Source organism: Tursiops truncatus, chromosome 19 (assembly GCF_011762595.2).
Source record: "Tursiops truncatus isolate mTurTru1 chromosome 19, mTurTru1.mat.Y, whole genome shotgun sequence".
NCBI classification, from domain to species: Eukaryota; Metazoa; Chordata; class Mammalia; order Artiodactyla; family Delphinidae; genus Tursiops; species Tursiops truncatus.
Window position 1 is genome coordinate 42,208,346 of NC_047052.1, and position 27,926 is coordinate 42,236,271.

Sequence of the window (27,926 nt, forward strand, 5' to 3'; positions counted from 1 at the left end):
CCCGAACAGCGAATATTTTATTTATTTGTTTATTTAAACGAGTTCTGGCCAATTTTATTAAAGAATAATTTTGCATGCTTTTCACCAGTCTGTTTTGGCATGCTTCTAACTATATCAGAATCACCTAGATCAATGATAGCCAGTGTGCGAACTCTCTAGTATTTTCTATCCGTTTTGCCCAATTCAATATTATTGCCACTGTGGTGATGGACACCAGTTTTCCATTTCAGTGGAGGATGACTGGTTTTGCCCTGCCTTGTCTGATCATTTTCGGAGTTGGCTTGTACCTCAGCCGTACTTTCCACTTTTCATGGTGATTAGGAGCCTAGAGTTGATGGACTCTGGCAACTTTTTCATCTTTGCTGCCACCATCTTCCTGTCTTAGGTGTGGGACGACCCCCAGCTGCCAAGATTGCCAGAGAGAAAGCAAACATATTTTAGGCTGTTTCTCTTCCTGTTTGTGGGTGGTTGTTATCCTATCTATCTATCTATCTATCTATCTGTCTATCTATGTACTGTTAGAGTAAGTAATGTCCTTTAGCTGACCCTGGACTCCAGTATATTATTTAAGTCTTGAAAGCTCAAGTGGTCAGGAAAGGATGGAACAGTTATTTAAGAAGTACCTTTGAGGGCAGAGAGCTCCCTCTGAGCTCCTTGTCAGAAGGCTGGAGATCCTAGGTAGGACTGTTTAGATTACATAAGTAAGGTGATAAACACTTTTGTGGGTACACTGTTGTCTGCATTGGGATTACTTGCCTAGAATAGATACTTGGAACATGACTGCTTTCAAGAGTGTTTTTGTTTGTTTGTGAGGATGTTAATAACACCAAACTGTGCTTTCTGACAGGATGTACCAACTTACACTCATAACCAGTAAAATATACACAAATATACACCACAGTCTTGCCAATATCTCCATTTACAAATGGTAGATAATGTGATCAGAGAAATATAATACCTTGCTGTTGATTTCATGTATTTTCCTTTCTCAGAGTGGAAGATCATTTTTCACCAGATGGCTCCTCCGGATATTTGCTCCCTCCAAACCACTTGCCCCTACCTGTGCCTCCCCACCCCCCAGCCTGGGTTGTAGGGGTTGGAATTCTTCCAGCTCTGAGAGGTGGAAGGGGGGAGGAGTAGTTGGGTCGGACACTACTCCCCTGACAGCTGAGAATGTGCCACAGTGAGCTCCTCAGCAATGTTGAGGCCAGAGCCCTGGTCAGTCTTCACCGGGACCATTCCCCATCCAGGCTTCCTGTTCCCTGAGACACTGTGGGTGCCTTCCTGGAATTCTCTGAGGAGGGAGGTGCCTGGAAATGAGAACTCTTCCACTCAAGGTTGTTTTCCTGGATCCACAGGCCCTGACATAATGGTTTGCTTTTCTTTCCTACAAGCTGTTTGAAATGTATGACAAGGGCTTTGTAGCTTGTATTTTGGGGACAAAGCCCAAGTCACCTCTCGTTCCCCTCCCCCACCATGTGGCCACAAGGCCCTATCCCGTCCCAGGACTGGCACCTCACCCAAGCCCCTGTGGGCAGGTGCTGGAAAAAGGAGGAGTCCTCACATCTCTTGATGACTGCCCGTGGGTCACAACTGAGGCTTCCCCGCCCCCTGGCTTAGCCCGAGGCCTATTTCCGGCCTTGCCTGGCCTTGGGCGCTTGTGAACGGCGACCAGCCTTGGGGACCAGTCTCCGTCCAGCCCCAGCTCCTAGTACAAGGCGCCTTCCCCACCAGGCAGGTGGGGGCACCCGAAACCAGTGCGCAGCCACATGGCCCTGGGACACGCTAGGATCTCGGTGTCACGCTAGATCCTGGGGTCGCATCTGCTGGAGACGCGCAGTGGTCTCCAGTGTCCTGGGGCGGATGGGTGCAGCGCTTCTGCCCAAGGCCGAACTTGTCCGGCCCAGCGCCTGAAACCGTGGCGACGCTGGGAAGTAAGATGGGGGAGGATGTGGGAAACGTTTGTCAACTGCTCATATTTCTCTGGCCGGGACTGGGGGAGCCGCCTCCAGCTCAGCCCGCGGGGATACGGGATCTTTACAGAGGCCCGACGGTCGGGGCGCACAACGAAGCCCGGGCCCACGGGCCCCCCCCACCCCGCCCCGCCCCGCCCCGCGGCGCCACAGCTGGCCGCTCCGCCACTCGAGCGCCAGCTCCAAGCCGCACGCCCCGGCGGCCCAGCGCAGGCTCCGCGCCCCTCCGAGCTCGCGGCGAAGCGCGGACACCGCGGCTCCGCCGCCGCCACTCCCCCCACATTCCAGAGGCCGCAGCGCCGTCTCCTTCCTCGCATTCCTGCCCCCACAAAGGAGTCCCTCCGCCCCCCGCACAGCCGCAGGGAGGAGGGGACGCGGCCCGGCGCCTCCGAGCGCACATTCCTCCGCCGCGCGCGCCACCGAGCGGAGCGCCGCGGCCCCCGGACCGCGCGTGGCCCGCAGAGCGACCCCGGCCCGGCGCCGGCCCCGCCCCGCGCCCAGGGGTCCCGGGGCGGGCTCCGGGCTTCGGGCGGACGATGCGGCGGCGCGGCCGGAGCGGCGGCGGGAAGCGGAGGCGGAGGTGACGCGCCGGGGCCGGCGGGCCGGGCCATGCAGCGCTCCCGGGCGGCCGCGGACGAGGCGGCTCTGCTCCTGGCCGGGCTGGCCCTGCGGGAGCTGGAGCCGGGCGGCGACTCTCCGGGCTGGGGTCGGCGGGCGCCGCGGCCCGGGCCGGGAGACGAGGCGGCGCAGGCGTTGGGCCGCAGAGGGCAGGGCAGCGGCGGCGGCGGCCCCGAGGCCGGGGTGGACGGACTGAGCCGCGGGGAGCGAGGCCCGCGGCGCGCGGCGGCCCCCGAGCTCAGCGCGCAGCCGGCGGGCAGCCCGCGGGCTAGCCTGGCGGGCTCCGACGGAGGCGGCGGCGGCAGCGGCAGCGCCCGCTCCAGCGGAATCAGCCTGGGCTACGACCAGCGCCACGGCAGCCCGCGCTCGGGCCGCTCGGACCCGCGCCCGGGCCCCGGGCCGCCGTCGGTGGGCAGCGCGCGCTCCAGCGTGTCCAGCCTCGGTTCCCGCGGCTCGGCCGGCGCCTACCCCGACCTGCTCCTGCCCGGCGCCTGCTCCGCGCCGGCTCGCTCCCCGGAGCCCGCCGGGCCTGCCCCTTTCGCTCTGCCTTCGCTCCAGCTGCCCCCGGGCCGGGAGGGCGCCCCGAGCTCGGCGGAGCGGCGGCTGGAGGCGCTGACCCGAGAGCTGGAGCGGGCGCTGGAGGCGCGCACTGCGCGGGACTACTTCGGTGAGCGAGCTCGGCCGCGCGGCCCGCGCGCCTCGGCCCCGGGCCTCCGCTGTCCTCTTTGGGGGTCGGGGACGACCTCCGGGTAGGCGGCCGGCTCGGCCGAGGAGAGCACTGGTTGGGCCCAGGGCTGGGCTTCGGACGAGGGACCGGGCTGCAAAAAGTGTGTGTCCCTCCCGTGGGGCTGGGGAGCTGGCGACGTTTGTTCCCGCAGACGGAGTGTGTGTGTGAACCTCCAGGTCTGGGGCTTGTTTCGGACAGTGGCTTAGCCTCTGGGTCTCTGGGCCGGGAGTTCTGGCAAAGTCAGTGGATGCGTTGCCCCTAATTTAGAGCAAAAGTCACGTTAATAGGCAGAAAAAGCTATTTTTGAATAATTTCTTCTTAACCCTTGGCACTTGCCTCAGCTCATCGTACTCCATGCTTTGTGATCAGCCGGTCAGCCGAAGCTGTGTGTTTCCCTTCTCCCAGCAGTAAGGGCTGTGAACAGGGGCAGGGAGGTGGCGTGGCCTGGATACCACCGGAGCCCGCCTGACCTGAGGCTTTGATAATGGTAGTGGCTGGAAGTAGAGTCTTTGAGGGAGGAGAAGCCCACGCTGGGGGTGGGGGGAGACTAAGCTGGTCATACTGGGCTGTCCTCGTTCTCGGTTGTGCTGTGTATATGGGATGTTTCCGAAGGGAATCCTGCTTCACATCATTTGCAAAGACCACCAGTCTCTGACAGCCTCCCTTTCTCAGTCTGACCTTGGCCCTTTGATCCCAAGTCCTTTGGACAACTTGAGGCTTGAGGTTCTGAGAGGCCTGGGGAGGGGCTTCGCTCCCTCCTTTACTGATAAGCAGGCACCTGGCTTTGGAGGGGGTGGTGGTTATCATGTCTGAGGCTGAGGCTGTCCTGGAGTTTGTATTTCATGGTTCATTCCAGCTAGCAGCTCAGGACTGCCCTGAACTGGATCTTGAGAGGGAAGGAGGTTGTATGGGACGGGCAATGGGGGCACTGCAGGCCGAGGGAAGAATGTGGGCAAAAGGAGACAAGTAAGGATATGTACACTTCCGTTATACTCCCTGGGGTTGCAGCCCAGGAGGGGTCAGGTGGTCAAGGGAGTGTGTAGGCCAAAGGGTTGTCCTGCCTTTGGGAGGGGACCTGCTCATCTAGGAGCATCACGGTGAGAATTTGTGGTCTGGTAGGTCCTGTGGCTGCTGTCAGACCGCCTGGGAGCAGGGAGGGAGTAGGAAGCCATTGCCTCTCATGCCGGGCAGGTACCAGGAGCCGAAGCTGGGCTACCTTCTGAAGAGAATGAGATTCCAGCGCTCTCTCCCGGGGAGACCGTCCCTTTTCCTGTCCCCACTCGCTGCAGGGCCTGGGCAGGGGTGTGTTCTCTGGGCCTCCGTAGCTACTCCTGAATCTTTGTGTGCAGACCGGGGCAGGTAGTGGGAGAAGTGAAGGGGCTGGTGGGTCATCCTTTCTAATGGGACCTGCTGCTCCCATTGAAGCCACGTGGGAGTGGGAGGTGAGTGATGATAGATCTTTGGGGTTTTTTTTTAAGAGAAGCCCGATCTAGGTAACATTTTCCTGATTTTTTGAAAACATGAGCAGCTGTTTGCTTGAACTGCTGTTATCTTCCTGCCGATGTTCCACATTTTGGAGCTGTGAAAGTGGCAGTTTCATAGAGATCAACCTGGATAATACAACATTTTACAAAAGGAAGTCTGCAGGGAGCATGAGCTCGAGCGATCTCTGGTAAACCTCACCCTTGGAGTGTTTTTTCCTCTCTGTCCATCCCTTCTTGGCTCTGGCACCCGCTCACCTCCTGGCTGCGCTCTGTCTCTCATGGGCATCTCTCCTGACCAAGTTCTGCTGCCAGGAGCCAGCCAACAGCCTCAGGCCTCCAGAACCTCATTGACTTTGGTGACCTCTCTGCCTTCTCTTCAGCCGGCCACCCCCAAGGCCACACCCTGGACTTGCCTCGCGTCAGCTGTCTTCAGTCCTGGTTGCAGCTTGCGTCTCACCGCTACCTCTGATTGCTCTCATTGCTGTTTGCCCTGCAGAACCCTGGCTCCAAGTCAGTGCTGCGGCCCCCTTTTCTGTTGCTATATCAGGGCGCAGAGTGATGGTCTTTAACCTTGGTGCTCTTCTGGGCACCACCCATCACTCTTAGCCTTGGTCAGTTCCCTCTTTTAGTCCCTCAACAGCCTGCCTCTCTCTTTGGCCCTGCCCGTGCTTTCTACTTTGCTGAGAATAATAGGGTCAGCAGTTGCAGTCTTGGCTTCCTGTCCCTTCCCTGAAGGCTCTTAAGTCCATGTCCAGGTCTGAGGATGAAGATCCTTCCATCTCCAACCTCTACCTCCTCCATCTTCAGCTTTCCTCTTTCCACTGGCCCTTTTCTTTTGTTTATAAATATGTATAAGGGTCTTTCATTAAGCAACAACAACAAAAATAAGAAAAAACAACAAACCCAAACCTATATGGCCCCAAGGTCTTATCCGCCCTTTCATCCCGTCTTCTCATCCTAGTGTCTGGGTGACATTGTCTTTGCTTATCCGCTTTCGATCTCCCCTCAGCCGTCTCTGTCTCCTCCCACTGGACTGACCCAGCCCTCGCTCAGCACCCTGGCGATGCCCCAGCCTCAGCCCCAAACACCAGAGGGCATTTGCCAGGTCTTGTTGGTCTGGATCTTACTGCATTCCAAAGGTGGAGTCAACTCTCCTCCGAAGCAGTCTACTCCTTGGATTTTGGAGGTACCTCATGGTCCTGGTTGTCTTTTTTTTTTTTTTGCGGTACACGGGCCTCTCACTGTTGTGGCCTCTCCCGTTGCGGAGCACAGGCTCCGGACGCGCAGGCTCAGCGGCCATGGATCACGGGCCCAGCCGCTCCGCGGCATGTGGGATCTTCCCGGACCGGGGCACGAACCCGTGTCCCCTGCTTCGGCAGGCGGACTCTCAACCACTGCGCCACCAGGGAAGCCCCTGGTTGTCCTTCTTCAGCGTATTTTCATGAAAGTGGTCCTTCTGTTCTGCTTCCAATAGGCAGCCGACTTTTGCTCCTTGCATCGTGTTGTCTGGTAACGTAGTCAAATGACAAGGTCAGGTGTTCAGAGTTGATGGACAAGAGTGAAGGTGTGAGGGTGGGTCATTCTCACTTTAGGAAGATAAGTCTGGCTGCAGTTTGGGGGATGGATTATCGGGGGCCAGGGTAGGATGCTGTGAGGAAGCTGTTGAAACAGCAAGTGGGATGAGAATTGATGACGTTGAATCGGGCCAGTGGGCATGAGGGGAGGGAATGAAGTCCAGAGTAGGGAACAGAGGAACCTGATTGAGAGCTGGAGGTGAGAGAGATAGGGTAGACCTGGATGCTTTCTGGAACCTGGCTGTGCGAAAGTGCCGTTTTTTTGAGCAGGAGCCCAGAGCTCTCTTCTGGACCTGAGGTGGTCTGGGGCCACCTGGGAGGTGGATTAGTGGCTCAGGAGAGGGATCCAGGCTGGGCAGGGTGCCAGGAGCCTCGGCAGGGGTGAGCATGGGAGCAGATGGCGCTGGGGTAAAGCCACGTGTGGAGACCTGTAAACGTGGTGTGTTTGGCTTCAAATTCTCAAAACATTTAAGTTAATTAATTTCAGTATGGAAAGGTTTCATGCACAAATCTAGATTTCTAGCTTTTCTTGAAAAATCAGAATCTTTAGAAGTGCTGGCCCTGCATTCCTCCCCGGTAGCCATCAGTGGAGCTGAGACGTGTCTGTGACCTCCGGCGGCCATGGCTCTCTTCTGCATTCACCTGGGTGCCCACCAATCTCTTTTACATTCCTGCCTGGTTTGAGGGCATCTGAACTGTCTCTCTCTCTCCTGGGGAGACTGAGGCATGGGAGACCCAGGACTGAGCAAGGGAATACCCAGTAGAACTGGGAAGAGAGAAGAACTAGAAAGCCAGGTGCGGGTCATATTCTGGGGACCCGAGAGGAGGAGAGGGCCCCCTTTAACAAGATCAGAAGAGAACGTCCATAAATCTGCACCGTTAGGAGATGACAGGATGTGGACTAAGCTTTCTTTCTTGACTGAGGGGAGGGGGAAAATGGGGTGGCTGATGGGGGAGGGAGGTTTTTTTTAAGGTGGGAGACGCTCGGCCATGGTAAATGTTAAGGAGAAAGATCTGGTGGAAGGCAGGAAGGAGAGGGTTGAGGGCAGCGTGTCCTGAAGCGGCCAGAAGACTTAGGGTCCAGGGGGCAGGTAGGGCCCGTCTCCATGCCCTTTGTGCCATGGGAGACCTTTGGTGAGTCTGTGAGAGGACCTCTGATGTCTGGGCTGGACACCTGCAGTCTCCACGGTCTCCAGGAGGGCTGGCTAGAGAGTTCCCTAAGGCTAGTGCTGGCCTTTGCCCTGGTATTGCTGGTTACCCCTCTCCTTACCACCCCTCCCCTACCTGCCAAGCACCCCACCCTGGGGTGGTCCCCAAGTCCACTCAGTTATTCCCTGCAGAGCAACTTCGCCGTCTTATTTCCTTTAGACCTTTGCTCAGATATTACCTTGTCACTGGGGCCTTCTCTGACCATCTTCTTTAAAAATCACACACTCAGACGTATTCTTAATCAGCCTTCTTTTCCTCCATAGCACTTGTTTCTACCTGAGATGTGATTTACCTGTTGTCCACCTCTCTCCACTGGAATACATGCTCCTTGAGGGCGGCGGGGGGGGGGGGGTTTGTTTGGTGCGTTGCAGAATCTCTGGCACCTAAACTATGCGGGGTGTCAGTGTCCACGTGTTGACTAAACAAGAGAATAACTTGACCTTATTGTACAGGTGAAGGAGGTGTGGCTGGGAGGGTCAGGGACTCTGCCCTGGTTGTGTCTATGTGGTCTTCATTCTTTTTGGTTCATAGACAGCAGAAAGGATTTTCCCTCTGTCCACGAGCAGATCAAGGTGAAGGGGCTTAGACCAACTTTCCAGGTATAAACATGTCATTGTAATTTTGATGGTGTGGACAGTGTCCGTTAGCTCTGACTTGCCACGTGCTCTGCTAAACTCTTTGAGTCCTCAGACAACAGCAGCAAACCCTAAGTAGTGGTACCCTTCCTGTCCCCATGTCAGCCATTAGTAATGGAGCGAAGGAGGCCTATGGAATTTCCTTGCGCAAGATCACGTGGCTGGGCGGTGTTAGGACTGGGAGTCAGATGCGTGTCCATTCAAGTCCACAGACCTGGTGCTAATCGCTGCTCTTTCCTGCCTCCTCTTCCATAGGGATTTGCATCAAGTGTGGGCTTGGCATCTATGGAGCGAGGCAGGCGTGCCAGGCCATGGGGAGCCTGTATCACACTGATTGCTTCACCTGCAACTCCTGTGGTAGGTAACCTCTCCCCTGTCCCTCTTGCACTGTGGATCCCCTTGCATCTAAGTCCCAGGCGGATGGACCACCCAGCTCTGGCCCAGGCTGGAGTGTGGAGGAGGCTGAGTTGTGGCTCCTTGTCATCTGGCCTAGTCTGCTTGAGAGGCCCAGGCTCCTGGGGAGATCTGCTGAGCCCTGGGGAGGGAGGCGTGAGACCAGGGAGGAGGCTTTTGCTGGCCACAGGGAAAGGCTGCCCTTCTAGCCCTTGGCTTTGGAACCTCTGTCCTGGGCAGGGTACTGATGTCTCTCGGTTGTCTGGGTGGGGCTTGTGGAGCCAGAGATGTGCCTTCTGCCTGCCTGGATATGAGGCTAATATTTTTTTCCCTGCAATATATTTTTTGTCCTAATTTTACACACTGTATAAAATATAAATGTTATAATTTAACCTAGACAAAGTTATAAAAAGAAAAAAGTAACTATAATCCAACCAACCTAATAAGTCTGCGCTCTTTTTTTTTTTTTAAGTCTGCACTCTTGATCTTCTTACTGTTCTTTCATGCTTTGCCCTGAGAAGACATCTTTTATTTATATACACAAAACATTTTAATATAAAACACTTTATTTTATAAAAGTGTAATATGACTTTGTTATAAAGCAGAAACTAACACACCAGTGTAAAGTAATTATACTCCAATAAAGATGTTAAAAGAAAAAAACGTCTAATATGTACACAGTGTTAAGTCAGAGAGTCCTGAGAAGCTATTTTTGCAATCGCAAAAAACCGCTTATCTTTCTACCCCGGTCTTCTTGCCCAGGGGCAGCCACGTAGCAACTTCATCTAGTAGGCACCTCCATGTTCTAACAGCATACACTGCTGTTTCTTGATTATCAGTTTTGGAAATGATTTACTTTTGTTTGCCGTGGTAGGTGAGGAATAGGTTCTTACGCTGACTGTTCTGCCCTCTCCCCTTCCGTCTTCTCAGTGTAGTCATCATAAGTTGTGATTAAGTCAATAAACCAGGTTTATATTACTATAATATGACTATGTAAATATTATTCACTGCAAAACCAAGAATTATACTGGGGTTATGTCTCCTTTTTTCTATAGTCATTTACTTTCCCTGGAGTTTTCTTTTTTAACCTTTTTTTCTCCTTGCATTGTCTTGACTTATCATATCCTTCAGTTTCCTCTCCCCACTCCAGTTGCCCCATTTTAGTAGGCATTCTTTTGAGTTCCCCCTTGGAGCCCCTGGCCTCTCCTTAGTCTGAGCCAGTTGCTCTCTGGACCCCTGTGGAGTGTTCATTCTGTGCCTACCCATGTATATTGGTTGGATTGAATCCACTGTCTCCTAGAAGCTTTCAGCTGCAGATGACAGAAAAGCTGCTGAGGAGGCTTAAACTCTAAGAATATTTCTTGACTCGTTGAACTGGGAGCCCAGAGATAGGGCTGGCTTCAGGCTGGGATTGATCTAGTGGCTTAGGCCCTATGAATATCTTGGCTGTGTTTCCCTTGGGTTTGGTTTTATCCTTAGGGTGACTTCTCTTATGGTAGTGAAATGTCTGAGGCAGCTTGAGACTTCCATTGGGACACCACTGGTCTGGAGGAAGAGGGGCCATTTCCTCTGGTCATGTTTTTGGGGTGGGGAGACTTCTTTTCCAGAAAACATCTAGCAAACATCTTCCTGTATATCATTGGCCAGATCATCTCACACATCCATTCCTGAACCAAGCCCCGTGTGGCTGGGGGGAGTGCTGTGATTTGATTGGCTTACTTGCCTGAGTCTCTGAACCATTATAAGGGAAGACGAATTAGCTTTATACTAATCAAGCCCATCCACGGATAGGGGAGTGGATTCAGGTTTCCCTTAAACACACCAGGCTGTCTGAGGTAAGGTTGGTTACTGAACACAACTTGGAGAAGTAGGGAGGAATCGAAGCTGTGAAACAACCTAAACTGTCCAGCGTTTTGCTGTAGTTGTCTAAGCAGGGCAATGTGGGAGGTAAGTTTTCTGAATTCTGTTGTGTCTAAAATACCTTTATTCAACTCTCACAATTTGTAGTTTGACTGGGAATAGATTTTCAAATTGGAACTAATTTTCACTAAGCATTTTGAAGTCATAGATTTATCTTCCAGAAGCCATGGTTACTGCTCAATTCTGATGCCATTCTGATTCTCATTTTTGTGTGTGTGATCTGTTTTTTTCCTTTTGGGAGATCTCAGGAAGAGGGCTATCATTGAGCAAATCCTGTAATAGCCTCTGGAAAGGGCTGTGAACTGCACAGTTGCAGGGGTTGCCACTTACGTAGATGCAAGAGGAATGGTGCTCCTGAAATTGTGCATTGCAGCTACTTGGCTTCGGATACTTTATGTTTGGTGTAGGCTTTGTGCGTACACACAGAGCCCCATTAGACTGGAGACTTGCCCTTCGGTTCTGGGAATTTTTCTTGTATTCTTATTTATTCCCTTCTTCTTTCCACTGGTACTGAGTTCAGCAGTGTATGAATCAGGATAATATATTATGACCAAGTTGAGCTTACCTGAAGAGTACCAGTGGAGTCACGATAGAAAATTCGTTACTGTAACTCACCTCATTAACAAACTAAAGAAGAAAAACTATATAATCATCTCAATAGGAGTAGAACAAGCAGTCAGTAAAATCTGACATTCAGATTTTAGCAAACTGGAAATAAAAAGGAACTTTCTCAACCTGATAAAAGTTGGTTACTAAAAATCTATGCAAACATCGTACTCAGTGGTGAAATATAAGAAAAATGGACCTTTAAAAGAGGAAAGGACAATGACGCCTGCAATCGTGTGTTCTATTCAGCATTGTACTGGAGGTCCTAGTCATTGCAGTAAGACAAGAAAAATAAATATAGCATAATCATGTAAATATTCATATACTGTTGAACATGGGTATATAAAATAGTGTTGAGAGGTCAGTATTTTCCAAATTGATCTATAATGCATTGTAATTCCAGTTAAGCAGGTTTTTGTGAATTTGACAAGCTAATTCTAAAATTTAAATGGAAGAGCAAAAGGCTAAGAATAATCAAGATGATCTTGAAGAAGAGTAGGTCGGGCAAACTTCCACTACCAGGTGTCAATATATATTGTACAGTTACATTAATTAATTTCATGTGTGGTACTGGGGCAAGGATAGACAAATAGACCAATGGACCAGAGTGGAGTTTAGAAACAGACCCACTGTCTGTGTGAAAACTTGATGGGTGATAGAGACAGCATTGCAGATGGTTCTGGGAAAAGTGGTTATCCATATAAAATAATGAAATTAAATCCAGGTGTATCAAAGACCTAAATGGGTAAAGAAAAACTTGACAATTTTAGAAATAAGTATAGAAACATATCTTTACCAATCTTCTGGTTAAGAAAAAAATTTTTTCACACAAAAACTGCCAAACTTAAAAGAGGGGATTGACAAATTTGGCTACATTTGAATTAAAAACCTCTATTTGTTAAAAGACACTGTGAAGCATATGGGAAAACAAACCTTATACTGTCACAAACATAACTGCCAACGATCATTTTTGTTTGTTTACAGCATTCCTTTTTTTTATTTTATTTTTTTAATTTTTATTTTTCTTGGGCTATAGGGGATGGGTTGGGAAATATCTCTGCAAGTTATGCCCTACTAGGGAAATGTCCATTCTCATTTTCCTGGGATAGCTTTCGGAGCTTTTTCTTTTCTTTCTTTTTTTTTTTTTTTGCAGTACGCGGGCCTCTCACTGTTGTGGAGCACAGGCTCCGGATGCGCAGGCTCAGCGGCCATGGCTCACGGGGCCCAGCCGCTCCGCGGCATGTGGCATCTTCCCGGACCGGGGCACGAACCCGTGTCCCCTGCATTGGCAGGCGGACTCTCAACCACTGTGCCACCAGGGAAGCCCACCCTAGGGGATGTTTGAAAAGTTTATTTTATTTATTTATTTGGCCGCTCTGTGTGGCATGTGGGAATCTTAGTTACCCAGCCATGGATCGCACCTGTGCCCCCTGCAGTAGAAGTACGGAGTCTTAACCACTGGATCACCAGGGAAGTCCCTGAAAATTAAGGAAAAAGTCGAACAGGGGCAAATACATTTTTCCTTTTATGAGTATTCTTATTACTTATGGACTTGTATTCATGTAATGTATTGCAATACCATCATTATTCTTTTTGATGCTCAGATTGCCAGAGGAAGTCCCTTCCAGTTGACTCCTGTGCCCTTTTGACATGTCCCCATTGTTCTTTGAGTACTTCTTTACTCTGGCACAAGATATATTCGGTTTACCTTTGTTTTTGTTTTTAATTTAGTACAATTTACATATAGTGCAGCAAACAGATCTTAAGTATATAGTTCAAAGATTTTGGATAAATGTGTTCATTTATATTACTCACACCCCTAACAAGGTTATAGAAAATTTTAAACACCCGAGAAACTTCCATCTTCCCTTTTTTTCAGTTAATCCCCATATGTTCTCCCATCACATCCACTCGACCAGTGTTCTGATTTCTACCATCATAGATTAGTTTTGTCTGTTCTAGAACTTAATATAAATGCAGCCATAATAGTATGTACTATTTTCTTTCTCTTTTTAAAAAATAAATTATTTATTTATTTATTTATTTATTTTGGCTGTATTGGGTCTTCGTTGCTGCGCGTGGGCTTTCTCTAGTTGCAGCAAACGGGCTACTCTTCGCTGCGATGCGAGCTTCTCATTGCGGTGGCTTCTCTTGTTGCGGAGCAGGGGCTCTAGGCACGCAGGCTTCAGTAGTTGTGGCGCACGGGCTTAGTTGCTCTGCGGCATGTGGGATCTTCCCGGACCAGCGCTCGAACCCGTGTCCCGTGCATTTGCGGCGGATTCTCAACCACTGCGCCACAGGGGAAGCCCCTTTTTTTTTTTTTTTTGATCTATGTTGTTACATGTATCAGTAGCTCACTCCTTTTTATTGCGGAATAGCATTTTTATTGTATGAATATACCACAATTTGTTTATCCATTTATCTGTTGATAGATACTAGGTTGTGCTATGAACATTCTTGTACAGGTCATTTGTGGACAAATGTTTTTATTTCTCTTGGGTAAATTCCAAGGAATGGAATTTCTGGGTCATAGGCTAAGTGTACGTTTAACTTCATAAGAGACTGCCAAACTATTTTCCAAAGGGACTGTATCATTTTATACTCCCGCTAGAAATGTAAGAGAGTTGGTTTATTCTATATATTTGCCAACAGCTGGTGTTTTAGTCTTTTTAATTTTAGCCATTCTAATGGGTTTGAAGTAGTATCTCACTGTGGTTTTAATTTGCATTTCCCTGACAACTAATGAGGTTTGAGCGTCTTTTCTTCTGTTTCTTGGCCGTTTATATCTTCTTTTGTGAAGTCTGTTCAAGTCTTCTGCCCATTTTTTAAAAAATAATTTTTACTTTAATTCTTACTCCCTTTTTTAAAAATTTTTATTTAAAAAAGTTTTTGGCCTTGCCATGCAGCACGTGGGATCTTAGTTCCCCGACCAGGGATTGAACCTGCAGGCCCTGCACTGGAAGTGCGGAGTCTCAACCACTGGACTGCCTGGGAAGTCCCTCTTTTGCCCAGTTTTTAAATTGGGAGTTGTCTTTTATTATTTAGTTATAGGAATATATATGGTAAAAGTTCTTTTCAGATGTTTTGTGAATATTTTTTTCCGTTTTTTTTTGTTTTGTTTTACGGTTATTATTTTTGTGACTTAAAATGTTTTGTCCCCTGTTAGGTCGTGAGGATAGTCTCCTTTGTTTTTTTCTAGAAGCTTTAGGTTTCTCATGTTTAGGTTGATAACCATCTCATGTTAATTTTTATGTATGGTAAGAGGTAAGGAATTGAGTCTTATTCTTTTTTCCATATGAATATTTAGTTGTTCCAGCACCATGTGCTGAGAAGACTTTGCTTTCCCACTTGTACGTTTGTTGAAATATTTATGGGTCTATTTTTGCCCTCCATTCTGTTCCACTGATCTTTTTTTTTTTTTAATAAATTTATTTATTTATTTATTTTTGGCTGTGTTGGGTCTTCGTTTCTGTGCGAGGGCTTTCTCTAGTTGCGGCAAGCGGGGGCCAGTCTTCATCGCGGTGCGCGAGCCTCTGACTATCGCGGCCTCTGTTGTTGAGGAGCACAGGCTCCAGACGCGCAGGCTCAGCAGTTGTGGCTCACGGGCCTAGTTGCTCCGTGGCATGTGGGATCTTCCCAGACCAAGGCTCGAACCCATGTCCCCAGCATTAGCAGGCAGATTCTCAACCACTGCGCCACCAGGGAAGCCCCTCCACTGATCTTTTTGTCTCTCCTGCCCACAATATTACATTGTCTTGATTTCTGTAAGTCTTAAAATAGGGAGTGTAAGTTTTCTAGTTTTGTTGATCTTTTCCAAGATTATTTCGGCTATTCTAGGTTCTTTGTATTTCTATATAAATTTAAAAATTGGCACATCAGTTTCCACACACAAAAAAATAGAGTGCTGAGAACTCGATTGGGCGGCATTGAATGTGTAGATCAATTTGGGGACAATTGATACGAGAATGTCTGAAGCCATGAAGATGGTTGTCGGAACTGTGCAGGGTCCAAGATTTTTCCCTGCATGCAAGCTGACTAGTTAGCCTGCCAGTGTTTCACGGGTGCTGGCTGAAGACATGACCTTCCTGGGACAGATACAGCACTGCAGGCAGCGTGAGCTTCATGTTCACATCGGTTCTGTGTGCCCTCCTTGGTCCCACAGTGGTGACGTGGATACCAGCTGTGTGCTGCACACGCGGTGGGTCTCTATGTCATGGCTGAGGAACCCTGAGCTTAGGGAACCCCAGGATTTTATAATGGGCTGCCAGCAAAGCTGTGTGACTCTTATCCCAGAGAAGCACATTTATCTCTGTTTATACTGAACAGCAAACCAACCTGCTTTCTGCTTCAGAGGGAGATGCTATCTCTGTCTTCTGAGCAGTTTGCTCCACAGACGTCCTTGGAAAGATAATTAAGAATGAAAGCTGCAAGCCATTTGAAAGATGTGCAGAGATGGAAGGGATCCAATGGAGAACTGTCTTGCAGCAGTGGTATATCTCTCTATTTATGTAGCTCTTTTAAAATTTCTCTCAGCAAAGTTTGGTTTTGCTGAGTAAAGTCAGACACATCTTTCATTGAATTTATCCCTTAGTATTTTATGGGTTTTTTGGGATGCTGTTATAAATGCATTTTAAAAATTGTAAGTTTAGGAGACTTCCCTGGTGGCGCGGTGGTTAAGACTCCGCGCTCCCAATGCAGGGGGCCCGGTTTGATCCCTGCCCAGGAAACCAGATCCCACGTGTATGCTGCAACTAAGAGTTCACATGCCACAACTAAGGAGCCCGCATGCTGCAAGTAAGGAGCTGGTGAGCCGCAACTAAGCAGCCTGCGAGCTGCACCTAAAGGAGCCCGCCTCCTGCAACTAAGACCCGGCACAACCAAATAAATAAATAGATATTAAAAAAAAAAAAAAGGAATACTGAAGGTGCTAGTAAAATGTATTCAAAATAATAAAAATAAAAATTGTAAGTTTATTTTCCAGTCACTTGTTGCTAGAATATAAAAATATTTTTGGTTTTCATATATTGACCACCTCCTCTACAGCTTTGCTAAACCTACTTATTAGTTCTAGCAGTTTTTTCATAGATTTCTTGTGATTTTCTGTATAACACAATCACGTCATTTGTGTTTATAGTTTTTCCTTTCTCGCCTGCCTTACTGCACTGCGTAGCACATCTAGTATACTGTTGAATCCTAAGGGGAAAAGCGTCTACTATTTCACTGTTATGTCTGATGTGAGCTGTGGGGCTTTCATAGGTGCCCTTCATCAGGTGCGGGAGGTTCCCTCTTGCCCCTGCTTAGGTGTTGTCATCTCCTGACTCTAATGGGAATGCCTCCCATAGGTCTGCTGGGGCTGTGGTTTTGACAAGGATGCTTTTTTCTTTGAAAGTTTTTGTTCAATTTGTTTAAACTAAAAAAACCCCACATCACTCATTTCTCCCATCCCCAACCCCCTGTGTCTTGCAACCACCAAATTCTTCTCTGTATCTATGAGCTTTTTTTTTTTTTTTTAAAGATTCCACATATAAGAGAGATCATACGGCATTTGTGTTTCTTTGTCTGACTTATTTCACTTAGCATAATGCCTTCAAGGTCCGTTAATGTTGCTGCAAATGCCAAGATTTAATTTTCATTCTTTTTATGGCTGAATCATATTCGTGTGTGTGTGTGTGTGTAATTTTTTATCCATTCATCCATCAATGGACGCTTAGATTGTTTCCATCTCTTCGTTATTGTAAATAATGATGCAATGAACATAGAGGTGCAGATATCTTTGTGAATTAGTATTTTTGTTTTCTTTAGATAAATACCCAGAAAGGGAATTGCTGGGTCATATGTTAGTTCTCTTTTTAATTTTTTGAGGAACCTCCATACTGTTTTCCACAGAGGTTGCACCAATTTACATTCCCACCAACAGTGGACGAGGGTTCCCTTTTCTCTAAATCCTAACCAACACTTGTTATGTCTTGTCTTACTGATCATAGCCATTCTAACAGATGTGAGGTCCTTTGTTGTTAATTAATCGACCATATATGTGTGGGTTTATTTCTGGGCTTGCTGTTCTGATCCATTGATGAATGTGTCTATTTTTATGCCAACAGCATACTTTTTAATTACTGTAGCTTTGTAATACAGTTTGAAATCATGAAGCATGATGCCTCCAGTTCTGTTCTTCTTTCTCAAGATTGCTTTGGCTTTTTAGGGTCTTTTGTGGTTCCATGTAAGTTTTAGGATTATTTGTTCTAAAAATACCATTGGAATTTTTTTTAACATCTTTATTGGAGTATAATTGCTTTACAATGTTGTGTTAGTTACTGCTGTATAACAAAATGAATCAACTATATGCATATGTATATCCCCATATCCCCTCCCTCTTGTGTCTCCCTCCCACCCTCCTTATCCCACCCCTCTAGGTGGTCACAAAGCACTGAGCTGATCTCCCTGTGCTATGAGGCTGCTTCCCACTAGCTGTTTTACATTGGGTAGTGTATATATGTCAGTGCTCCTCTCTCACTTCATCCCAGCTTACTCTTCCTCCTCCCTGTGTCCTCAAGTCCATTCTCTACGTCTGTGTCTTTATTCCTGTCCTGCCCCTAGGTTCATGAGAACTTTTTTTTTTTTAGATTCCATATATAGTTGTTAGCATATGGTATTTGTTTTTCTCTTTCTGACTTACTTCACTCTGTATGACAGACTCTAGGTCCACCTCACTGCAAATAACTCAATTTCGTTTCTTTTTATGGCTGAGTAATATTCCATTGTATATATGTGCCACATCTTCTTTATCCATTCATCCGATGGTGGACACTTAGCTTGCTTCAATGTCCTGGCTATTGTAAATAGTGCTGCAATGAACCTTGTGGTACATGACTTATTTTGAGTTACGGTTTTCTCAGGGTATATGCCCGGTAGTGGGATTGATGGGTCATATGGTAGTTCTGTTTTTAGTTTAGTTTTCCTTTTTTAAAAAAAATACATTTATTTATTTTTGGCCACGTCGGGTCTTGTTGCTGCCCGCAGGCTCTCTCTAGTTGCAGTGGGTGGGGACTACTCTTCGTTGTGGTGTGAGGACTTCTCATTGCTGTGGCTTTTCTTGTTGTGGAGCACGGGCTTTAGGCGCCCGGGGTTCAGTAGTTGTGGCTCACAGGCTCTAGGTGCATGGGCTTCAGTAGTTGTGGCACATGGACTTAGGTGCTCTGCGGCATGTGGGATCTTCCCAGACCAGGGCTCGAACCCATGTCCCCTGCACTGGCAGGTGGATTCTTAACCACTGCGCCACCAGGGAAGTCCCCTGTTTTTAGTTTGTTAAGGAACCTCCATACTGTTCTCCATAGTGGCTGTATCAATTTACATTCCCACCAACAGTAAAACCATTGGAATTTTGATAGGGACTGTGTTGAATCTGTAGATTGCTTTGGGTAGTGTGGACATTCTAACAATACTGATTCTTGCAGTCCATAAGCATAGAATATCTTTGCACTTATTTGTGTCTTCAGTTTCTTTCGTTAATGTTTTGTAGTTTTCAATATACAAGTCTTTCACCTCCTTGGTTAAATTTATTCCTAGGTATTTTATTCTTTTTGATGCAATTGTAAATAGACTTTTCTTATTTTCTCTTTCTGATAGTTCATTTTTAGTTAAAGAAACAGCAGATTTTTGTGTATTGATTTTGTATTCTGCAACTTTACTGAATTCATTTGTTCTAACAGTTTTTGATAGTCTTTAGGGTTTTCTCTCTCTCTCTCTCTATATATATATTTTTTTCTTCTCTATATATTATGTCGTCTGCAAATAGTGACAGTTTTACTTCTTCCTTTCTAATTTGGATGCCTTTTATTTCCTTTTCTTGCCTAATTGCTCTGGCTAGGACTTCCAATACTATGTTGAATGAAAGTGGTGAGAGTGGACATCCTTGTCTTTTTCCTGATCCAAGAGGAAAAGCTTTTAGCTTTTCCATTGTTTATGATATCAGCTGTGGGCTTGTCATATATGGTCTTTATTATGTTGAGGTACGTTCTCTCTATACCCGCTTTGTTGAGAGTTTTTATTATGAAAGTATGTTGAATTTCATTAAATGCTTTTTCTTTCTGTGTCTATTGAGATGATCATAGGATTTGTATCCTTCATTTTGTTAATGTGTTGTATCACACTGACTGATTTGCCAACGTTGAACTATCCTGGCATCCTTGGAATAAAGGATACCTTTTTTTATATTGGGCTCCTTCACCTGGTGAGAGTTGTACTTTAACGTTTCTAGATTAAGAAATTCATTCTTGGGCTTCCCTGGTGGCGCCGTGGTTAAGAACCTGCCTGCTAATGCAGGGGACACGGGTTCGAGCCCTGGTCTGGGAAGATCCCACATGCTACGGAGCAGCTAAGCCCGTGAGCCATGACTACTGAGGCCCATGCTCCTAGAGCCTGTGCTCCGCAACAAGAGAAGCCACTGCAATGAGAGAGGCCCGTGCACCACAACGAAGAGTAGCGCCCGCTCTCCACCACTAGAGAAAGCCTGTGCGCAGCAACGAAGACCCAACGCAGCCAAAAATAAAATAAAGAAAAAGTAAAAAAAAAAAAGAAAAAGAAATTCATTCTGCGGAGTCTGCTCTGAATTCCACTGAACTTAAAGCAAATTTTTTTTTTAATTATCAGAACTTCAGTTTACATTTGAGAAACCGGTCTTCATATGTTTGCTCTGACAACCTCTTACCACAGTTTTGTCAGCAACATATTCTATTTAATTTTTTAAAAATATTAATTAGCGTAATGATAATAACATAGCATTAGAGGGAAATTTAAAATTTGTCTGCGATCCGCTTCTCATCTGTTGGAGGAGGGTGCTGAGAAGTGGCAGCAGGAGCGTCGTCCCTGGTTCCAGCAGTCCAGGGACCCCCTTCTCAACCCTCATCCTTGCAGGGAGACGACTTCGCGGGAAGGCGTTCTACAATGTGGGTGAGAAAGTGTACTGCCAGGAGGACTTCCTGGTGAGTCAAAGCTGTGCCCTGGCTGGTGCCATGGGTGGGTGCAGGGGCGGGGACCCTCCTTCTGATTCATGTGGTGACCTGAGGCCAGGAAGCAGATGCTGGCTGGGCAGCGAGTACCCCTGTGTCACATAACATCCTGGATCCTGTGTCCCCTCCCAGTACTCCGGGTTCCAGCAAACGGCTGACAAGTGTAGCGTGTGTGGACACCTCATCATGGAGATGGTGAGAACCTCCCCCAGGCTCCTGGAGCCCCTCTGACATGCGCAGAGTCAAGGACCCCACCCTTTCACCTGTTGGAGACCTGCCAGGGGCTCAGAGCCAGAGTGTCTTCTGGGGGCTGTGCTGAGCCTTCCACCTACACTGACCCTTCAGTGCCTCCCGCCCCCAGATCCTGCAGGCCCTTGGGAAGTCCTACCACCCGGGCTGCTTCCGGTGCTCGGTGTGCAACGAGTGCCTGGACGGGGTGCCCTTCACTGTGGATGTGGAGAACAACATCTACTGTGTCCGAGATTATCACACGTGAGTAGCCGGCGCTATGCAACAGTGTGACTCCCATGGTTCCCCTGCCTCTCCCCAGGAGTATTTTTCTGGCCTGCCTGTCTGTGCCCTCCATTCTTGGCCTGCTCACTTCTGGCCTCCGCTGTGTGCTCAGTGGTTGGGGCGAGGCGCAGATCTCTGCTGGAGCCTTCTGTCTCAGTCCTCTCCTCCCCCTGCCTTTGCCTGCACCCCCTCGTCCTAGTGGTGGGGACTCTGGGCTGCCCCATCTAGCTTCTGTCCCGCTGCTCTAGTGGCCAGGCAAAGACTCTGCAGAGACCCCAAGCCCCCATTCCAGGCAGAAGAGTCTTCTGCCTGGAATGGGGGCTTGGGGTCTCTGCAGAGTCTCTTTCTGCCTGGCCGTACCCATGTGACCAGGTGATCCGTTCTCCCTTGCTGTGGCTCCAGGCTCAGCCCTCGGACCTCTGGTCCTGTGCTGCTGCCTTGCATGGGGTTGGTGCTGGGCATTGGTTCCTGGTACTCAGTGTGGAGCCAGGCTTTGCAGGGGTCTCAGCTAGAGGACGCCCAAGCCTGGACACGAGGGGGCAATGACTGGCAGGAAGCATGAGGGAGAGGCCAGGGCAGAACCTGAAGAAGCCATCCTGGAGGAGGTGATGGGGTGGAGGTGAATTGGGGCACCACACGAAAGGCCAGTGCCAAGAAGGCATGGCATAGGATGCTCCTACCCCGACATATCCGCACAAGGAGAGGGGGCCTGATGCTCGGGCCGCGTCATGGGGCTACTACGGGTGGACCTGTCCTCGTGCCCTTGGCCTCTGGTCACTCAGCTGGTCACTTCTGGTTTCCTTTATTCCTCCAGGGTTTTTGCACCAAAATGTGCCTCCTGTGCCCGTCCTATCCTCCCTGCACAGGTAGGAACCACTCACCTGGAGATGGTCAGGCGCCTGGCCCCGCCCGGCCCTGCTGGTCCTGCCTGGGTTGGCCCCAGGTCTTGGGCCCCAGTGGGAGGGATGAGCAGGCGCTCCTGCCCCCTGTCCCTCTGGGCTGAGGGACGTGTGTTGTGCCCAGTGCACGTACGGTGCAGGTGTCCCCGCATGAGTTAGAGGGAATTGGTGGCCCCTGCCGCTTGGCTGCCCCACTGGCCCCTCAGCTCCGTTGCCCGTCGATGTCAGGACTGGCCCCGGGCTCTGTGAGCTCGCAGCTGAGACGGTGGGGGAGCAGACGAGAGAAGGATGCGGTTTGTGCAGGAGACATCGTCGGGTGGTGCCCCTCTCTCCGGCACTGGGTCTTCCACACATGCTGGCCCTGGGGAAGCAGGCCTGGCAGTGGTCTTTCCTGACTGCAGAGAACTGAAAAGAACACGTACGCACACACTGACACCCACGTGATGGCTCTCATGAGCAAGTGTGCGTGCTCTCGGCTCCAGCGCGGGAGGAGGCCTACGGCACACGCACATCCATTTGTGTGCACCCACTGATGCCTGTTCTGGCCCCGTGGGAGCACCCACGTCAGAGCTCACACGGGTGTGAGTGCACAGCCCCCATGACAGGAGCGCGTTGTATAGTTATGTGCCCACCACACAGTTTGCCTCAAGCCCTGTCTCTTCCTCCAGGGCTGTGAGACAACCATCCGTGTGGTGTCTATGGACAGAGACTACCACGTGGAATGCTATCACTGTGAGGTGAGCCTGGGTCCCCCCAGAAGGCTGGCGGCCAGGGTAGTCCCCCTCTCACACAGGCCTCCTTCTCCCTAGGTGCTCTGTGGGCTCACCTCCTCTTTTATGGTTCTATCCCATTCTGGCTGTCCTCCCCCAGTGAGCTCTCTCCCTCCCCTCCAGGATATGTTTCTCTCAGCCCGTTTCTCATTCAGTCAAATATTTGCCGAGGATGTACAGTGTTGGGGTGTTGTTGATGTACAGAGAATAAAGACAGTCTCTATCCTCCAGAGAGACAAGTACTCAGGCAGTATTTATACAGGGTCATCATTGCTATCAAGGGGAGTTTTCAGAGCACATAGCAGGCCTTGGAAAATCAAGGAAGGCTTTCTGGGGGAGGTGACACCCAAGCTAAGATTTGAAAGATGAATAAGAGTTAGCTAAGGAGCAGGGAAAAGGGCATTTTCAGGCAATGGAAGCAGAATGTGCTAAGATGTGAAGGTGAGTGTGTTGTTTCGTTTCACTGGAGAAGTTGGCAGGAGCTGCGGACGAAAGGCCACTTGAGCTGAGGAGCGTGGACTTATCCTGAGGGCAGTGGAGAAGGATCGAAAAAGGATGACGCGATGTCACTGAGATTTTAGAAAGGGCACTCATGCAGAGAATGAATGGAGGGAGAGGGAGTAGGGGCTGAGGTTCCCAGAGGAGGCGGGTACAGTCAAGGTTGTGGCCCTGGGTTCCAGCAAGTAGACTGAGTTTAGTGTTGGTTAGATGGTACAAGGGACTGAATTTGGTCAGTGATTGGACATGGGAGTTGAGGGGTTGGAAGGTGTCCATTACGACCCCAGGAGAGAGTGAGGGTGAGAGGAGGAAGGCATTAGATGATCTCACTTTTGGTAGCTGGGGACACCTGAACGGAACTCTCTAGGCAGCAGCCGGATGTGCTGGAGTATAGACTCTGGTACAGGTGTAGGAGTTTGGGAGTCACTGGCATACATAGCTCTTTCCTCTCTGATACTCTGCCCTGTGGTTTCTAGTTGCCTTTGCCTCCCCAAATTCTCAATTCAGGGAGACCAATGGGCAGCCTGGAAAAAATCTCTCCAGGTAGTAACCTGGGCAACTGTAGGGCTCTCCTTATTAGTTTCCCTTCTCTCAGAGATCACTGGCCTGCCTTGCCTGTTGTTCAGAGTCTGAGAATCATCGTTTCATATGTTTTGCCCAGTTTGCCATCGTTAAAGGTAGAGCGGGAAATCCAGTCCTTGTTACTGTCATGGCCGGAAGCGGGAGTCCCATCGTGGGCATGTACATGGCCACTGAAGCCAGGGGAGTAAATGAGGTCTTCCAGGAAGAGCTGTAGAGGAAGGAGCGGGGGCTCAGGATAGCCCAGGGGCTCCAACATTCCGGGGATGCGTTCAGGCAGAGCCGCCACACAGGAGGCCTAGAATGAATGACCGACCTACCCCCGAGAAGCAGGAGAAAAACCAAGTGTTGGGTTTCAGAGCCCCCAGGGAAGAGCAGGCATGTCGGTGAGAAACCTTCGGTAGGAATCTAGGGTCCATCTGGAACCAGGTTGCCTTGATGGGGGCAAGTGGCCCAAAGGGAACAGGAATCCTGCTGGAGGACCAGGGAAGGGGGGTCAGGAGCAGGCATGGCCACAGTTCCTCCAGCAACCGTGGGAGGGCATCCTGCTCTGCAGTCCTGGGGACTGCAGTGTCCCCTTGGGGTCGCTAAGCTCAGCCCTTAAGGAAAGGCTGATGCCGAGTCCAGGAGCAGGGCAAGCTGTAAGCAGAGTACAGCCAGCGCCTCGGGGCTCTGAGCCATGGTGCTGCTGCCCCCAGGGGAGACCCTTGGATGGGAACAGGGGGCTGTGGCCAGACAGGACACGGAGGACCCCTGGGACCTGAGTTGCGTGGGACATGAAGCTCCATCACAACAGCCCAGCTCCATCAGCTGTGTGGGGCGGGGGTCGATGTTGGTCTCAGGGCCTTTGGGTAACAAGTGTCACAGCTTCCAGGTTGGAGTTCAGCCCTGGGTGCAGTGAGAGTGTGACCAAAGGGGCCTCCTTGGGGTGGGGGAGGGGGCGAAAGGAAGGAAAAAGTTGTCCAGTAGGTCTTGCCTGGTGCCCCACTGTCGCTCGCAGCACACCATGCTCCCTGGCTGCCCTTCACATTTCCTGCCTGTTAGAGGTCAAACACGAATCACGTAACTTGTTAAACAGAAAATTAGCCTATAAAATATCGTGCAGTGGTAAACATGGTAGGATAAGGGACATAAAGCAAAACTCCTTGTTGAATTGACGGCTTCAGGTCTTCTGTTCCACTATCTCTTAAGGCCACTGAGGTCAGCCAGTGACCCCCATGTGGGGATCCAGGAGATGATTCTCAGTTGTCACTGTCCTAAGCTCGCTGCAACTTCCCTAGACTCTCCCTCCTAGATGCCCTCTTCACTGTGCCCTTAGGGCAGGCAGTTTTTGGTTTTCCTTTCATCTTCCCCTAAAATCTTGGCTCTGCTCTTCTTTCCTCTCTTAAAGTTGGAGCTTCCACAGCTCAGCTGTTTTTTCTCTTCTCTTTCCTAGTTATCTGCACTCCCTGGGAGAAACTCTTGTTGTTTTGTTAAAAACTATCACATTTTTATGCTGATGCCCCCCATTTATTGCCCAGCCCTCTCTCCAAGACTCCAGCCTAGTGTCCGCGTAGCTCTCTCCTGGTTGGCTCCTTTGGATGTGTAAGATGCTCTCCAATTCGGGGTGTCCAGCACTGGGTTCCTGACCCCCTTCCCCCAAAGAGTAAAGGCCAAAGTCCTCCGGAAGGTGGGCAGGGTCCTACAGATCTCTGATGCACCCCTCCCTTGCTTACTCTGGCGCCGGGGCTGTGTTCTTCCCTAGGACTGCGGGCTGCAGCTGAGCGGGGAGGATGGACGCCGCTGCTACCCCCTGGAGGGCCACCTGCTGTGCCGCCGCTGCCACCTGCGGCGCCTCCGGCCAGGCCCACTTCCCCCACCTGCTGTGCACGTCACCGAGCTCTGAGCTGGGGGCGGGTAGCCCGACCCTGGGGGCGCCTCACCTGCTGTGCACGTCACCGAGCTCTGAGCTGGGGGCGGGTAGCCCGACCCTGGGGGCGTGTGTTTGTGTCTGCGTGCACGCGCGCGCGCGTTTTTTTTCGCTCAGGAGCGCGTTTTCCTGCGCATGCACGTGTTTTTGCGCGAGTATATTTTTGCGCGCGCGCCGGCGATGGGTGACCCAGGTCAGTGTCGGGGCTCTGTGTCAGGGTGGGCGCGGCCGCCGGCTCCCACCCCACCCCTACTCCCACCGGCCACCGAGCTGCTGTCCGAGGGGCCGGCCCCGCGGCGAAGCTACTAATATTTATTCACCGTCTGTGCCTCCTCAAACGGCTTCCTTTCTTTCGGGCCCTGGCCGCCTCCCGCCCCCACCCCATCACCCGCCTTGTGTTTCGGGACCCCCTGTGCCCCGTGGCCTCGGGGGCAGGCTCCCAGACCGGCTCTGGGTCACGGGGCTGAAGGTGCAGGGGCGCGGGGTACACGGCCGCCGTCCTCCGACTGGCCTCGGGGCGGGAGCCAGTTACCCTGTGTAGAAGGGGTCTGGGACCCCCTTCAAGAAAGCTGCGGGAAGGCGGGGGTTGCCGGAGGGCACGCGTGTTTGTCTCATAAGCGCCTGGCCCGCTGGTGGGTGGGAAGGGTTCGTTGTTTGGGAGGGGTCGTAGAAGGGGGTGAGGAATGACACCCTTAGGGAGTGGGGCCTACGAAGGAGCCCTCCCTTCGGCCATTGTGGTCACGGCGGGTTTTGGCCACCGGGACTCCGATGGGCGTTTTCAGCCTTCATCCCGCCCCGGTCTTCCCATCCCTGGCTCCTCGTTCCCAACCCCTCTCGTCCTCGGCCTCGGGAAAAGAACACCTCGTGCAGAATTCCAGCCACAGGTCTCGGTCGAGAGAGGCCGCGAGGGGGCGCCCTGCCCATCTGTTACAGGAAAGCACTGTGTATCAGGCTCCACAACAAAAGCATATGATTTGACTTAAATTAAGTTTTTCCTTTGAGAATATTTTCATTTTCTTTAAAAGAATATAGTTTTCTTCTAAAAACTTGGCCCACGGTTGTTATTTCTTAGGGAAGTTACAAGAAACTCACAAATATGCAATTTGTATATCATACATAGCTAGCGTTCAAGTGGTAAAACCTTGTAGTTTAACTACTTTTGTATAAATTCCTGTAAAATCCTAAAAATTGCCTTAAAGACTGTAGGCTAGCGTGGGGTTTTGTTTATGTCAGTGTCTTGAGAGCGGTTACCTAATGAAATGTGGTATGTGGAAATGCAGATTTTTGTCTCTTCCTCTGAAAGACACATCAGCATTGCGAAGCTTCTCACTGATTTGCACTTGTGGGTGGCCCCTGCGGCGAGAGACCTCCTAATCACAGTCACCATCGCGGTGGTTTTTACGGAATATTTTAAGACCGTTTGTTCCTATGAGAACTGAACCACCTCGGCTACTGCTCTTGCTCTCCGTTCTCCCCACTGTTAAACGTAAGATCCTTCATCTGGGGGAGCCAGGCCGTAGGAACCAGAACGTTGTCAGGACTGCTTATTGGGAAGCGTAGGAGGGGAAGTGGCAGCCGGCGGGTTCCAGCTGGGCTAAGGCCTGGAGCCCGGGCGCCCTCTAGTGGGCTGAGGAAGGAAGTACATGGTGAGTTTGGCGATCGTTGACCAAACATTTTAACGCAGAGGTTGCCCTGAGATACGGGAAGCGTGTGTCTCCTGAGGAAGGGACTGAACAGGATCAAGGTGGCTTCTTGGAGGAGGTGATCCCAGTGGGGCAGGAGACAGTATATTCCAGGAATGGGAGGTTCTTTCTGGCTTTCTCTTCCTCTTGAGCTGGGCTGCTTTGCTTTCTAGCCAGTTATTGCAAAGCTTTCTTCTGATTGCTTCCAAGGTCGAAGCCTGCTTTGGCCTGTTTCTCCTTGTTGCAAATTCAGCTCTACTCTTTTCTCTTTCTTTGTGTCTGCTGTGGAGGTGGTCCCTGATCTTCCTGCCATGGGGACCACCATCTCTCTCCACACCTGCTCCATCCTGGTTACCATGCTCCCCCATCCAGCTGGACTGAGTCATCACAGCATGGAGCCTCCTTTGAATTCACGTGCCAAACTTTATCAAAAGTCAGAGCCAAGGGAATGCATGGCCCTGGGGGGCAGTGGCTTTATCTCTGGCCACACTTTGCCCTTTCTCTTTGGGCTCCATGACCCTCTTTTGCCTTCTCCCAGGGCTGGTGACTGCCACCATCCCTGTAACCCCAGAGCCTTTGCACATGCAGTTCGCTCTGCCTGGACCCACCCCCTGCCCGATGCTTTGATTCCTGGTCAGATCCTTCCGATCTCAGCGACACGAACAAGCCAGGCTTCTCGTTATTACACGTCACCGAACACCCAGAATTGGGGGCCCCGATCTCTAAGCTCTTTTCCGAAAGCAGCATCTTCCAGTCCATTGTCAGGAATTATGCTGACATGATGGTTGTTGAGACTGAGGAAGCAGTGTGAGAACCAGACCTCAAGCCAGGTAGATTACCCATGAGCCTCCACTGCTGGGTGCCAAACCCACCTGCCCCTAGGATGTCTCCCCTGACGTTGACACCTGGTGACACCTCTAACTGTGCTT

General features: G+C 50.2%; 1 protein-coding gene and 1 pseudogene across 11 annotated transcripts; one reads left to right on the forward strand and one right to left on the reverse strand.

Moving 5' to 3' along the window:
• Positions 1-29: 29 nt before the first annotated feature.
• On the reverse strand, positions 30-372 carry LOC101322989 (large ribosomal subunit protein eL30 pseudogene; annotated as a pseudogene).
• A 1,802-nt stretch (positions 373-2,174) lies between these two features.
• WTIP (WT1 interacting protein) lies at positions 2,175-26,365 on the forward strand. Of its 11 annotated transcripts, XR_012327960.1 has the most exons (9): positions 2,180-3,258; positions 8,476-8,577; positions 20,053-20,120; positions 20,280-20,342; positions 20,493-20,639; positions 21,475-21,526; positions 21,788-22,138; positions 22,228-22,296; positions 25,151-25,219. XR_012327960.1 is itself a non-coding variant. In XM_073795778.1 (8 exons), the coding sequence occupies exons 1-8, from the start codon at positions 2,583-2,585 to the stop codon at positions 24,960-24,962; spliced, it is 1,284 nt and encodes a 427-aa protein (XP_073651879.1). In that variant the 5' UTR covers positions 2,181-2,582; the 3' UTR covers positions 24,963-25,137. The 11 variants fall into 11 exon arrangements, 8 of the variants coding, with proteins under 8 accessions (XP_073651881.1, XP_073651883.1, XP_073651882.1 ...); XM_073795778.1 differs by lacking the exons at positions 21,788-22,138; positions 25,151-25,219 and adding an exon at positions 24,927-25,137 and having other exon boundaries at positions 2,181-3,258; positions 20,209-20,342; XR_012327962.1 differs by lacking the exons at positions 21,788-22,138; positions 25,151-25,219 and adding an exon at positions 24,927-25,134 and having other exon boundaries at positions 2,185-3,258.
• The last annotated feature ends 1,561 nt before the right edge of the window (positions 26,366-27,926 follow it).

Bases quoted from the DNA above. Each gene is read 5' to 3' on its own strand.
- WTIP (XM_073795777.1), top strand. From the start codon at position 2,583: ATGCAGCGCTCCCGGGCGGCCGCGGACGAGGCGGCTCTGCTCCTGGCC. The intron at 20,121-20,208 runs GTGAGTCAAAGC...ACCTGAGGCCAG, and splicing joins ACTGCCAGGAGGACTTCCTG to GAAGCAGATGCTGGCTGGGC. The intron at 20,343-20,492 runs GTGAGAACCTCC...CTGACCCTTCAG, and splicing joins GACACCTCATCATGGAGATG to TGCCTCCCGCCCCCAGATCC.